Consider the following 14,859-nt stretch of genomic DNA (forward strand, 5'->3'; position numbering starts at 1 on the left):
TATATATATATATATATATATATATATATATATATATATATATATATATATATATATATATATAAATTTTAAAGTAAATTTTCTACATACAGGTAAAATATATTTTCTATCAAAGCAAATTTGTCCATGTCTAAAAACATACATCATGCATTTTTATGAATTACCGATGCATTAAACCATTAAAACGAATTAAGATTATTAAAGCAAACATTTTTTCCAGATTGTTAGCTATGGGGTAAGTGTGAGATGCTTCAGGGTAAAATGAGCCAGTGGCCCAACTAACAGATACTCTTAAAATATGAATCATTCACATATACCCCAACAAATCAACTTAATCCTGGGCTGGGCAAGTTCTACTAATGAACCATTTTTTGCCTGAGAAATCATATTTCTATCACCACTTTCTGTTAGTTATTGTTCATTTCATTTCACCTTGACTAGAGAGGACACCTTATGTTAAAAGTGGCCAACTTATCCCACTCATATATAATGCACTCTAAAGTGCTTATCTACAATAAGAGAAATGGAAAGGCACACATATTCTCTAGTCACCGGCTTCTGATGTACCGGACATGAGAGATACTTATGTTTATGTACACGTTCCCTCACACACACACAAGCAAAAATAATCTTCTGCTTCTTATCAAGTGAGAAAAACAAACACGTATTGTTTGTTCCTTATCTAAAAAGAGGGCCGGAGACGGAGAGAGCAGCACAAACATGAGAATACAAAAAGCTCCCTCTTATTTACACAGGACCAGTCAGAGGGAGGCGGCTGATAAACAAACATTTCACAGAATGCACAGCACATACGCAAAAATAACAGCACTTTACGGGGGTCACGGGTGTGATGTGATGTTTAGATGCAGAGCATTCAAACTGTCAGACTGTGACTCAGCCGCACTGACCTTTACAGGCTTTTAAAAGCTTCTACTAAGCAACTCTGCACTCCCTTATTTTCACCTGTATAAAAATCTATCCTGCTTTGTTTTCTGCCTCTGTTCAGCTAAAGAGAGGAACAGCTGCGGCAGCGGACAGATCTGTGTAAGAGCCTCTGATTAGAGGTGATAATGATCAGCAGCTGATCTTATCAATACACACACAACCCATCCTGATCAATGTGACCTTCGACCCCATTTATTTACTTGGAAGCAATCGATGAAAGCTCATTCATTTGACAGATCTGTGTGTGTGTGTGTGTGGTCAGAAACACAAACATTAACCCTGTAAGTCGAAAGGAGAAACTGATGGGGCCACTTAAAGTAAGTGAATTTGTAAGTGTATTAGGGATACCCATGCTGATTTACTGCAGTTATTATATAATATATATTGAACAGTTATTACAAAAAGTAGATTAACATGTCTATATATTGTCCATACATTAAATAATTACATTTTGTACATTTGTCATATTGTTGTTATTTTAATAATAATTATATATAAAATAAAAGGTAATCAATTTAATAGTTTCATTTAAAAAAAAATTGTGTGTTTGTGTGTGTGTAAATGTGTGTCAATTTGTACGCATGTCTATGCGTGTTATCAAATTTGATGCAAATTTTAATTTGGTAAATGATTTAATTAGATAAATTAATTTAATAACATACACGCACACAAATTGAAACCCATTTACACACACACGCACATATATATATTTTTAATTAAACAAATAACTGGTCACATTATTTTGTATTTAAAAGTATTGATATTTGTATGACAATTACTATAAAAATTCTTAAATATAGTAAAATATTGCATGTACTATTTCATAAACAAATTACATAACCTAATACATATAAAAATGGAGAGAAAGGTAAAACAATTATTATACATTATATTATACATGTATAATATATACATAATAATTATCATACATATGTGTGTTTGTGTGTGTGTGTGTGTGTGTATATATATATATATATTTTATACAGACAATATACAGACTGCAAAAGCTCATTTTCGCATTGTCTATTCAATGCTTTTGTCTAGCACAATGACAATGTCTCTGAAACATCTTTATTTGGGGGCTAAAATATTAATATGCTCTTAATTTAATTAATCGGCATATTGTTAAATTAACTTGATTACATTTTAATCAATTGCCAGCCCTAATCCTAATGCATGACTGTAAGAAATAGCATGTGAATGAGAGCTCATAAGGACAAAAGGCTGAGTGTGTAATTGTTTCCTGCAGGCTGACCTTGGTGGATGAGAGAGTGGAGGTCCAGCTCTTTGCGTCGTATAAATGCTTCCCCGCACACATTGCAAGGGAAGGGATGGCTGGTGTGTAGGAGTCTAGAACAGCGAAAAACAGAGAGAACGTGAATAAGAAAGGCTGCATCATGCAATTCCTGTAGCCAATCCAGCAACAATTGCTGTGAGAAAAGCCACATTTGAATTCCACCACATATCATAAGGCACACAGTCATCATGTACTCGCATAGAGGTACAATTAATATCACCAAAAAATAATGCAGCTTCAACTTTGAGCTGAAGAAACGTCGTTAAACTGAGGCGTGCGGCAGAGTGGCAGCCTCTATGTTTTAAAGCCCACCGCATGGGATTAAAATCAGCAGGGTCCTTACTAATTATTCCTGACATCAATAATTACTGCTTATATTTACTTTTCAGTGCCGTATCAATGTGTCATCTTTAACCAGTACCCTCAGTAAAATGACTGGAGGAAGAAATATCATCTGATTTCTTTTTTTAATTATTGCCATTTTAATTAAGAACGCAAATTCAGTAAATTACTGACATATGCTTATTAGTTGTAAACAACCGAACAGTTTATCTGCATTCTGATCTTATTAGCTGTATCAGTGCTCTGAAAAAAGCAAGAAAGTTCGATGTTACAGAGATAATAACTCTGTACAATTGCAGCATTAATGCGTTTTACTCCTGTGCCACTGAGCATTATGAGAAGTCCAGTAATGAAGGCCCTTGTGAATAGAGTTTCAAATAATTAGATTAGCATTATAATATTACATAAAGTATTATAAAAATGCATTCTGCTAACCTGGTTATTGAACTTCTTTAGAATTCAGCTTGTTTCAGGGTAAGTAACAGCACATTCAATTGGAGTCAATACGCTGATGACACCAAGGAAATAACTGCAATCACATAAGGGAAGCACTCCTATCTCACACCACTATCATTAAGGTACTTTAGTAGGAAGAAGCATTCACCCTTTTGAATTTGTTTTCATTTTCTGCTCCCTAAGTGTTCAGCTATGGCAAGCATTTCAATCTGAAAATCCATCATGTTTTGAATTATTTCTGTACTGGAAACACTCATTTATCTCTACCTGTTTTTATACAGTCTATGATCTCTACTCATTCCTCATCACTCATGTCTCAATTTGTAAAAACAATGGGAAAATGTAAGTACAATTATACATGTTTATCGACTGAGAGGTTTTTTTTCCTACAAAGGTCAGGTTTTAGGTCAATGTGTAAATATATAATTTATAAAACGTGTAAAATCTAATTTAAGCAATTCTGTGTGCGTCTTATTTACTTTCAACAAATTGTGTGAGGTCATGTAACACCATTTAAGAGCTTGGGGTCAGTTTCTCAAAGAAGTCTCTTATGCTCACCAAGGCTGCATGTATTTGATAAATGCAGTAAAAACAGTAATGTAAAATATTATAACAATTTAAAATAAATGTTTCTTGTTTATTTTAATATATAAAATGTAAATGAATGCTGTGTTGGCAGAGTTTTCAGCAGCCATTACTCCAGTCTTCAGTGTCACATGATCCTTCAGAAATCGTTCTAATATGCTGATTTGGTGCTCAAGTAGCATTTCTTCTTATTATTAATGTTATAATAATTAATATTTTTGTGGAAGTCGTCACGCATGTTTTCAGGATTCTTTGGTGCCTAGAAATATCAAAAGAACAGCATTTATTTGAAATATAAATCTTTTTGCAACATTATGATTTTACTGTCACCTTTGACCAGTTTAATGCATCCTTGATGAATAAAAGTATGCTTTTTTTAAAAATCTTGACCCCAAACATATGCATGCATTATATATCGCAACATTATGATTTTACTGTCACCTTTGACCAGTTTAATGCATCCTTGATGAATAAAAGTATGCTTTTTTTTTTAAATCTTGACCCCAAACATATGCATGCATTATATGTATCATCTGCCACCCTGTTCTCTAATTTCTTTCCTTTTTTCCAGCAGCAAAAGCAAAGCCACATTACAGCAAGATGCCGAATGCCCATGGTGACTGTTTAGATCTCCTGTTTTTATTTCTTCAAGATTCACATTGACTGGATGCCAAAATAAGGTATTCGTAATACATCACATGGGAAATGAGAAATGCCAAAGCCACTTGTTTAATTGATCACTTCTCTTAGAGACTAATCAGACATCTTCCTGATGTTGCACAGTTTGACAGGGCAAGCATTTCCGGTACAGAAAAAAACCCTGTAGGGACGTGGACCATAACAAGGAAGGGCACCAACAGGGCTTGTTAACTAACAGAAATATCCAATGATTAGTCCAGTGTCATCTCAAGTTTCCGCTCAAATTAATCTGGCATCAGGCCCTTTGTTGAGACAGGCAGCAAAAATTTAATCTTTTGGTATATCGGTCTCAAATCCATCATACAAAAAAATACACGTAATCCTTTCCATGTTTACAGCTGAATACATCATTTTCACGCACTCTTTTGGTATATACACAAAATGCATCTGCTCTCTCACGTGCCTCGTAGTTCAGCACCGCAGCGAGATGTCATGATGATAGACAGGAGAAGAGGCAGTTTTCCGTCCTCTCTTCCCACACTGACAGCTACTGCTAGTTGTTGTTTGAGAAAGTCTGGCATTGTGCTGACGCTCATATCATTACTACAACAACCCATGTTCATGCACCGGATACTGACTACACTGTCTGAACAAACGGATCAGATTTCATCACTTGCTAAATGACAGTGCGGACAGTCGCTCCTAAAGATCGGATTTGAAAACCAAATCAGATTTGTGCGCAGCGTGACATTATTTAAGTTCTCGCCGACTACTTATACCTTTCCATCTTTATTTACAGTCAGATTAAATATCAATCATCTTTGGGAACGAGCTGAGGAGGAGGATAAACCTATTCAAAGAAACACAGTCGTGTCATTCCAAACCTATATGACTTTCTTTCCTCTGTGGAACACAAAAAAATATATTTTGAAGTTTTTTTGTCCACAAAATAAAAGTGTTGTTTTGGACCCCACTGACTTTCTTTGTATGGACAAAAACAGATGACATTATTCAAAATATCTTTTTTTCTTTTTGTTGTTGTTGTTGTTGTTGTTCCTGAAAGTGATAAAAGGTGAGCAAATGATACATTTAGATTTTTGGATGCAACACACACAGACCTGTGACTCTTCAGCTGGGACTCGAACTTGAAGCTGGCTGGGCACTCTGGGCAGATGTGCAGACGCCCATCGCTTGATTGTCCCCTGCCTTTTCCTCTGCCTCTGACCTTGCGTTCCTGGCTTTCACCCCCCTGGTGAATCAGCATGTGGCGTTTGAGTGACGTCGGCTGGAAGAAGCGCTTGTCACAGAGGGGACAGTTGAATATGCGTGATCCTCCGTGGGTCAGGTTGTGACGTAGCAGGTTGGCCGGAGACGGGAAGCTCTTTTTGCAAATTTTGCAGTTAAAGAGTTTCTCACCTGTGTGCTGGAACACATGCTCACGCAGACGGCTGCGCCGCGTAAAGCCCTGTCCACAATGTGGGCACTCGTGTGGCAGGGCGGTGCGTGACCAATCGCGGCTCAGCTTGGCGGGAGCCTCAATGGCGCCGTCTGCAGCTGCTGCTGCTGTTGCTGCTGCCGACAGAAACACTTTGTTAACAGGAAATCTAAACGAAGGAGACTGTCCATGTAATATCAAATTAATTTGATACGTTTCTGGCTTAAACATTATGAACGTTGTGAAATGCTGATTAAGTAATGAACCATATCACAATCTGTTCAGATAACAGAAACTTGTTACATTTAGCAGGTACCGTTTTCACAAATCAATAAAAGGCATCTACCACTTTCATGTACACTACCGTTCAAAAGTAATATACACACAGGTAGCGTACGTGAATTTATATGTTCTTGTAAATCAATAATGTCAAGATATACTGCAAATAATCATCTTCTATACATTCTATTCCTGTAAGTGAATTCTTTCTTTTCTATTGGCAGATTTTTATTTATTTATTTTTTACTTTAAGCATTAACTTTACTTAACTACTTTTTTCTACTATAAAAATACTATCTGCACAATAGAATAAAATATTTATGATTATTATCATCATGGTTTCTGATCTTTCTGATCTGATCCTCTGATGTATTTATAAAGCAGAATGAAACAAAAATTGAAACAAAATGAAACAAATTAAATATAACTCTTGAAATCTTCCATAGACTCCCAGTGGACTCCAGATCCCAATGTGAAAAGCTCTTATTTTAAGTAATTAATCTGGTACATTCAGTACTTAAAAATGATTGAGCAACTTTAAAATGTTAACTTTAAGGGATAGTTATAAACATGTATAACTTTTTTTCTTCTGTGGAACATAAAATGTGACAAAATAAGAAATTCGGAGAAATGTTTTTTTGACCATACAATGAAAGTCCATAGTAACTAAAACTGTTTGGTTACCAACATTGTTTAAAATATCTTCATTTATGTTCCACAGAATAAAGAAAGTCATACAGGTTTGGAACGACATGAGGGTGAGTAAATGACAGAACGACAATTTTTGGGTGAACTATCCTTTTAAATATTGTTCTCTACAACTTAAGTTACTTTACAATGTACATCTTTTACTCAAGTCTGACTTTTAAGACTGTTTGTGTACAGCCCAGAGCCAGAATCATGGAGTTACATTATCAGTTAATAAAATGAGTATGTCTGGATATCCTACTTAGTTAGGTCTCTTTGGAATTGTGCTGTGTCATGTGCACTCAGTCTGACCTGGTTGTCCGAGGTTCACGTTGTCTCTGGATTTCACAACAATAGCTGGAGCTGCATTAGGGTACAGCCTGCCTTTCACTTCACCAGAGGGTGGATGTCCCGCAGCTGCGATCTTATGCTCCCGCCGATGGTACAAGAACTGTGTGGTGCCCATGAACTCAGCCCCGCACTCTGCACAGGTGTGCAACGCCGCCTCCAGGCCGTGCTCGGTTCTGCGGTGCTTAGCCAACTCCTGGTCACTGGTGAAAACAGATCCGCATTGATGGCAAAGGAAATTCTGTCCTTCTGTGCTCAAAGATGAAGCTTTCACAGGTTCCTTGTCTGTGCTACTTTCCACCTCTCCTTGGATCTCCTCAACCACAGTGATTTTTTCCATCTCCACATCTTCTTCCATCTTATCAACGACCACATCCATTCCTTCTTCCTGGTTTGCTCCATTATTCTCCTCCACCATCTCCACACAAACCTCTGTGCCTTCCACGGCAGGTTCCTGCTCAGTCTGGAGAGCCTCAGATCCTCTCATCCCATCATTCTCCAGCTCAACCTCCACATGTGCTACAGGGGTCTCCGTTATGGTTTGTTCCAGAGTGGTCACCTCCATTAGGCTCTGGCCTTCTCCAGCTGTGGCTAAAAGCAAGAGTCCCTCACCTGGGGCCTCCAGCATGGCTGTGGAGAGCTGAGGAATGGCAGGTTGAGCCTGCTTGGGTTTATCCTCCCCCTCTGAGCGGTGCTGCTTTCGGTGATAGAGGAAAAGAGTGGTGTTGAGGAAGCCCTCTCCGCAAACCGTGCAGCGGTGTATGGCATCCTTCAAGCCGTGCTGAGTCTTGCGGTGAGTCACAAGCTCTGGAACCAGGCTGAAGCTTTGCCCGCACTCCACGCAGAGCAGGCTGGAGGGGGGCTTAGCCTTTTTCTGCCCCCTGCGCCTTGTGGCGGAACTGTTTTCTTCAGCTGAGGACTCCACAGGTGCAATTTCCTGGGTGGCTGAAGTCTCTGGAAGTTCATTGGGGACACTGTTGCTCTGTACACCATCAGGTGCCGCTACTCTTTCAGAAGCCTCTCCTACTGCCACAAATACTTGACTAGTGTTCTCCATCTTCATTTCAGCCTGCCTTCCCTCTTCTTTCACCTCCATCTGTTCGTGTGCATTCTGTGCTTGCTCAGCATCCTGATATTCTGGCTGGGTAGGAACAGGTTGGGCTGCCGTTTCAACACTTTCTCTACTCTGCTCTCCTCCAGGTCCAGGTCCCGTCTCAAGACAACAGCCCATCTTGCGGTGATGCTGCCAGAGTGACAGAGCATCAAAGAGAACCTCACAGTCAGCACACTGATACAGAACACGAGGAGCATCTGCCTGAAGAGTTTTCTTCTGTTCTAGCAGAGAAGACAGATCAACAGCTGTCTGAGTCTGGATCTGGGGAGCTGACACAGCCTGCATCGCCACCTAGTGAGATGAAACAAAACATACACATCAAGTAATCTGATGACAAATGATGACAATTGCAGAGCAAAATAAGTGTGTAATTGCACTTTGGGTCAATGATATGATGCTCTTTTTTTAATATATTATTTTTTATTCCCCCCTGAATAAGATACATTAAAAATACTATCTAACATACAATTAATTTAATATTTTTGGGGGAGCATAAAGTCCAAAAAGTAAGGGTGACACAACTGTCCTGATATCTTTACGAAACAAAAAAGTATCTTTAAAAGAAATATAAGAAAATACAAAAATTTAAAAGATGTAGTCTGGCATAATCTTTTATTATTTATTAGATAAATATTTTAACTGCTTCACTACAAGGTCAATATGTGTTTTAAAATATCAGATAATTTGACTTTTTTGTAACAAGGCAAAGTTGGTTCAGATTGTCATGTGGTGCAACTCCCCCAAAACTCAATATTTATAAGTTAATAATTCATGATATTTGTAAAAAAAAAAAAATTACGATTGTGAATAATGATTAAGATGTGTTCACTTTCAATGTGTATGGAGTCATTTAAAACATTTCTTCATATAATTTTGAAAGTTACACGAATTCATTGAAAGTTACACGAGTACATTACATGCATGCATTCAAAACTAGATGATTAAAAGATTTGTACTTTTCTTTATCATTGACATTCTTTTTTGTCATTGACCCATTTTCATAAATTTGTAAAAATGATTATTTTCTGCATTTTTCTAATTTGTTGTTGAGTTGTTGTTATTATTATTTAATTTGTTGTTAATGAGTTGTTGTTATTATTATTATTTTTTGAGTATTTGTATAACACTTCATTGTTTGGATTTTCTTTTCAGGTTTAAATTAAGTTTTAATTACTTGTGGACTGTATTTTTTTTTACCAGCTTATTGTATATGTACACTGTAAACTTCTTCCTGAACACAGTCACTGAGAGGAAACACCCATGTGCTGATGGCTCTCACAGAGTGTAAAAACCCACTCAAGAAGTTAGCACATGTCACACTCAATTCAAGCTAACATTCACTGTTACCAAGGGCACGGCGTGGGGGTCCGTGTTACCATCATCTGACGTAATCGGCTGCGACATCCCACTGAACTGACATGGCACAAACGGTTTGTGTTCGCCATGCTATCTTTTTTAAATAGTTTAAGCTCCCACTTAAGCCATCTTGATGAGAGAGTATTAAGAGTAGAGAGGGTGACTCTAGTGAGACAGAGGGTGAGACAGAGAGGTTTGGCTGAGGACACCCATAAACCCGATGGACAGATGCACTTATCTTGTATCTATTTTCAGCATGGATGTTTCAAATGAGATAAGAGCAGATCTAAAAACAAAGTCAAAGAGGCGATGGCACCGCGAATGGGCATAACAGGCTGCAGCCTCATCTCATCCACCAGCTGATATAGAGCAGCATTAATATCACATACTGAAAATGAGGTGGAAAATACTGATATGAAAACATGTATTAAAGTAATTAATGCAAAATAAACAAAAACTAACATAAAACAAATGTGATATGTCTCTGTCAATACTCTGTCACCTGCCTCTGTTTGCATGAAAGCTGTCAGTTCAGTTTTTCCCCACTTTAAAATGTATTTTGCTCATTCATTTTCACGATCATGATTTACCAAGTAATGACATTAATAGTTCAACAGATTTTTATGTGAGCATCAATCATTGCGATTAAATCTCTCTATTACAAGTAAATAGATAAATAGTTCTGTGGGAGGCTTCGTCTATGACAATGCAAAAATGAAAAGGCACATTTTCTCATTTGATTCACCTTTTTCAGAGTTGTGATTTGCTACTTGTTTAAAAAGCAGAAAGACAGAAAATGTATTTTTCAGCTGTGACTAATAACTAGCTTGAAGAGAGCTACTCCAATCATTATGAAAACAGTCAAGCATTAATTCAAACTTGACTGTTTTTATAACAACTAGAGTAAAAGTGCATCAACATTAGAGTGTAAAAGACAGAATCTCAAGTGCCTCATTTCCCCCCTGTAGTGAAGAGACAAATTAGGAGTTGCGCAAAAAAAAACATCCGCTTATTAAAATTATCCTTTTAGATTTCAGCTCACTATTCAGGATTACTGGAAGCTGCTCTTCAAATTTTCTAGTCTGTTTTGGATAATTATAGTTACGAGTTCAAGGGGTATTAAGGGAATAAAATAGATTACATTTTTCACAGGCTTTCAGGAGTCGCATGTTAATGCACCCCATTTAAAGATAATGCTGAGTAATACCACAAAGAAAAGTTTTTATTTATTTTTTTTTTAAGAAAAGGAATTTGACAAACCCATCTCATGTGACTTAGGAAAAAGGTGATTTCCTGTGAGTTTTATCAGAAAGATAAAAAGTTTTGAATTAGTTTATGGGTGAACTGTGTATGGGTGTATTCACACCAGGAAAGTCCGCTAGTTCACTTGCTTTGGTCCGGACCAAATACATTTACCTAGGGCTGGACAATAATTCAATATCAATATGTATCGCGATATAATTTTTTTCAATAACGGTGATATGATTTTTAAACACATTTCCGATATTTCGATATACATTACCAGTTTCCCATACATTGATTTATTTGTGCCGTTTGACTTCGTTGAATAAACATGAGCACTGCACGTTTCAAAATCATAACGCGTCGCGGGTGTTTTATATGAATGTATCTCTGAAGGGAACCAACTGTCTTCAGAATAGTTTAGATGGCATTTTTATCTGATAAAGTAGCGTTCATGAGCGGAGCTGCTTTGTTTTCAGTAATGACTGGAGAACTGGAATGATATCGTATCGACCGAAATTATGAAATATATCGTGATATAAATTTTGGCCATATCGTCCAGCCCTACATTTACCATTGATTTTTTGTTTGTTTGGTGTGGTTCGCTTTCACACTGCCCTTTTTGCAAGTGAACCAAAAATTATAAACAAAACCACACATGTGCTAAGGTCATCCATTTATTGGACAGAAATTCTCAAGAGTACCAGAGTTCGTTTTGAACCGAACCGAGACCACCTCTTCAGCTGGGTCTCGGTGCGGTTGTTTGGTCCGCACCCGAGTGCGACTGCTGTATTCACACCTGCCCAAAAGATCACACCAAGGGGGGGAACGAAACAAGACAGGTGTGAATACACCCTATGACAGTAGATATGTGTCAATACCTGTGCCAGACCAGCGGCGGCAGCTGCAGCCTCGATTGGAGTCTCATTGGGCAGAAGTTGTGGATTCTCTGCAGTGCAGGTCATCTGATGTGCAAGCACTTCCTCTAGTGTAGGAAACTCCTGATAACAGGGAAAGCACATGTACACTGAAGAGGACTCCATGGCTGCTGGAAACACACAAGAATATGTTTAATTAAAAAATAATACATGTTTATATAAAGACAAGTGATGAAAGCATTTGATTAAAGGTAAAATGTTAAAGGTTTAAAGGTTTGACTCCAATAACAGCGCCCTCTTTTAAGGCAACAGAGAATGTACAACCAAAACAAAAAAAAATTGCAGCAAACCTACTCGCACTCCCTGGACCTTTTCAAATGAAGACATTAAAAATGTTTTAGCACTAAACATTTATTTAACAATAAGAGATAAAGGTGACTGTTAGATGCATCGTTTTTTAGACAACATTAATGTATTGTAAATAATTGTGATCATTTTGTGAAAGTCTTCATTCTTTTCTTTTTTTTAAACAAAGATTAAAGGTTTTTGACCTACACTAGTATCATTTTAAGGTTTGTGGGTGGTAAGGTACTTTTATTATTATAATTTTTTTTTAAAGAGACTGACCCTCTTATTCAGCAATTATGTATTTAACTTATCAAAAATGGCAGTACAAAAAGTAGGTAAAAATAAATAAGCAAACTTTGAAAATAAATAAAATAAGACTGTCTTTAATGACAACTATTTAGAAAACAATGTTGTCTAAAAAACACAGATGAAAAGGAAAACTGTGAAACATTGATGCGATTGGATCTTTTTGGGCTGATTTGGGCTGTATGTCACTCCTCCATGAAGTGACAGACAGGAAAAGGACGGATGAAATGTTTTAAGGAAGAGAAATGGTTGAGTATGAAATAACAGATATTCCATGGCAGATGGCAAGTGAAATGTCCTTATAGCATGTTATCAGTGTTAACATGAGGGGGCTGAGTTTTACATGACGTGCAAACTGTGGCAAAACAAAGCCACACTCATTAGTTTCACTCCGCATAATTTATCAAGACAGCACAAAAGAACTAATAATTACAGCTGAAATGTCACAGAACAAGCTTAAATACGAGTCAGTCAAGTTCATCCTGGCAATCATAAACATGCAATTTAATGTTAAACAAAAGCAAAGCTGCACATAAATGCGTGTAAACACAACAAAATCTGGATATGAAATGATTCCTCCTTTTACTAGAAGGAAACATTTTATGTCAGTACATAACATGGTTCACATGGCTTATTTCTTCAGTAATATTTATAGATTATCCGTTTAACCAATGTTTGTCACCAATATTCACACTTTTCTACATAAGAAGCTATTGGTTCTTCAATTTCAGGTCAACAATATTGAATAAATGCATCGGGTAGCTCTCTAAACAGATCACATGCAAATCACAGGTCACATGTAAATTAATTTTACAATTATTTAATTATACTTATTAATTATTGTGTTACACTGCATTATGTCTATAAAAATAATATACTTTTTACATCCAATCATCCATAAATTGTAACAGAAATGCATGACAGTATTTTAAACTAAAACATTATTACTGTTATTTATATTATTTTTAAATAATATTGTTTTAAAAAGTATATTTAAAGCTGCAGTCCATAAGTTTTGCCTCTTTGTCGCCATCTCTGTTTGAAAACCTGCAATTGCAGATTTTTGCGGAATTATCTTCCTTGCGTGGGTTGTGCTCCGGCGTGGCTGAATCTAATGTTTCGAGGTGTATGTGCCCCTATATAGTGCACTACGTGCCATTCACTGTACAGAAAATACTAATTCTGTAGACAAGTGACCGATTTCAGCCGCGGCTTCAGCATCTATTTTATAGTGTAGGGGGCGGGCGCTTCGGATTCTAGAGAGCATTTGATTGGACAAAAAATTTGATGAGAAGCTGAAGTATGATGTGACGTCAAAAAAAAACGTTGAGCCGTTTTGGTGGAAGTGACGAACTGCAAGCTTTGAATGCTTATATCTTCTAAATGCGAATTTTTGGAGCTTTTTTTTGGAAACTTTTTGGAGTTTTGGAGCACACTGCCTTATAGATAAACCTTAAGACTAACATATTAATACTAACACCCAAAAAACTAAAATTTTGATTTCATGGGGACTTTAAATCTGACAACGCATCTGTAATATGGTTTGCTATAAATAACACGTAAAACAAACATGGTTCGGCTAATATATGTTTCTGTTGATGGATGCACATTCTGGCTTCCCAATACATTACAACAACAGCGATGAAAAAAAAAATGTGGACAAACCATTCACTCTTGTTTAATGCGAATGCTGGAATATTAGCATTTATTCCGTCATCACCTGGGTGCTGATAGTGCGCGTGCTCAGGTGAGACCTGAACAGAGCACGTTGATATCTGTGTTTAAGCTAAACTCGTTTTTTAACCATTAATTTTATTTATTTATCAAAAAATTCTGGGCAACACTTTTGTTTTTGCCCCCATTTTTCATGAGCTGAACTCAAAGATCTAAGTATGTACACAAAAGGCCTATTTCTCTCAAATATTGTTCACAAATCTGTCTAAATCTGTGTAAGTGAGCACTTCTCCTTTGCCGAGATAATCCATCCACCTCACAGGTGTGGCATTTCAAGATGCTGATTAGACAGCATGATTATTGCACAGGTGTGCCTTAGGCTGGCCACAATAAAAGGCCACTCTAAAATGTGCAGTTTTATCACACAGCACAATGCCACAGATGTCCCAAGTTTTGAGGGAGCGTGCAATTGGCATGCTGACTGCAGGAATGTCCACTAGAGCTGCTGCTCGTGAATTGAACGTTCATTTCTCTACCATAAGCCGTCTCCAAAGATATTTCAGAGAATTTGCCAGTACATCCAACCGGCCTCACAACCGCAGACCACGTGTAACCACACCAGCCCAGGCCCTCCACATCCAGCATCTTCACCTCCAAGATCGTCCGAGACCAGCCACCCGGACAGCTGCTGCAACAATCAGTTTGCATAACCAAAGAATTTCTGCACAAACTGTAAGAAACCGTCTCAGGGAAGCTCATCTGCATGCTCATCGTCCTCAGCGGGGTCTCGACCTGACTGCAGTTCATCGGCGTAGCTGACTTGAGTGGGCAAATGCTCACATTCGATGGCGTCTGGCACTTTGGAGAGGTGTTCTCTTCACGGATGAATCCCGGTTTTCACTGTACAGGGTAGATGGCAGACAGCGTG

The 14,859-nt window shown here is 37.5% G+C and overlaps 1 protein-coding gene across 5 annotated transcripts in view; it reads right to left on the reverse strand.

The window, feature by feature from the left end:
* Window positions 1–14,859, reverse strand: part of LOC107582032 (zinc finger protein 624-like) — a 22,935-nt gene that overhangs the window by 2,751 nt on the left and 5,325 nt on the right. The window contains exons 2-5 of one of the 5 annotated variants that reach the window (XM_016267721.1): window positions 11,607–11,770; window positions 6,978–8,418; window positions 5,383–5,836; window positions 2,201–2,295 (exon numbers count right to left, since the gene is read on the reverse strand). In XM_016267721.1, coding sequence (XP_016123207.1) covers window positions 2,201–2,295; window positions 5,383–5,836; window positions 6,978–8,418; window positions 11,607–11,768 — 2,152 coding nt within the window. In that variant the 5' untranslated portion in view covers window positions 11,769–11,770. Of the gene's footprint in view, window positions 1–2,200; window positions 2,296–5,382; window positions 5,837–6,977; window positions 8,419–11,606; window positions 11,774–14,859 lie in introns of all 5 variants that reach the window. The other 4 variants (XM_016267724.1, XM_016267723.1, XM_016267722.1 and 1 more) reach the window with 4 other exon arrangements.

The sequence above is a fragment of the Sinocyclocheilus grahami genome, unplaced genomic scaffold, assembly GCF_001515645.1.
Source record: "Sinocyclocheilus grahami isolate Dianchi unplaced genomic scaffold, SAMN03320097.WGS_v1.1 scaffold40.1, whole genome shotgun sequence".
Lineage (NCBI taxonomy): Eukaryota > Metazoa > Chordata > Actinopteri > Cypriniformes > Cyprinidae > Sinocyclocheilus > Sinocyclocheilus grahami.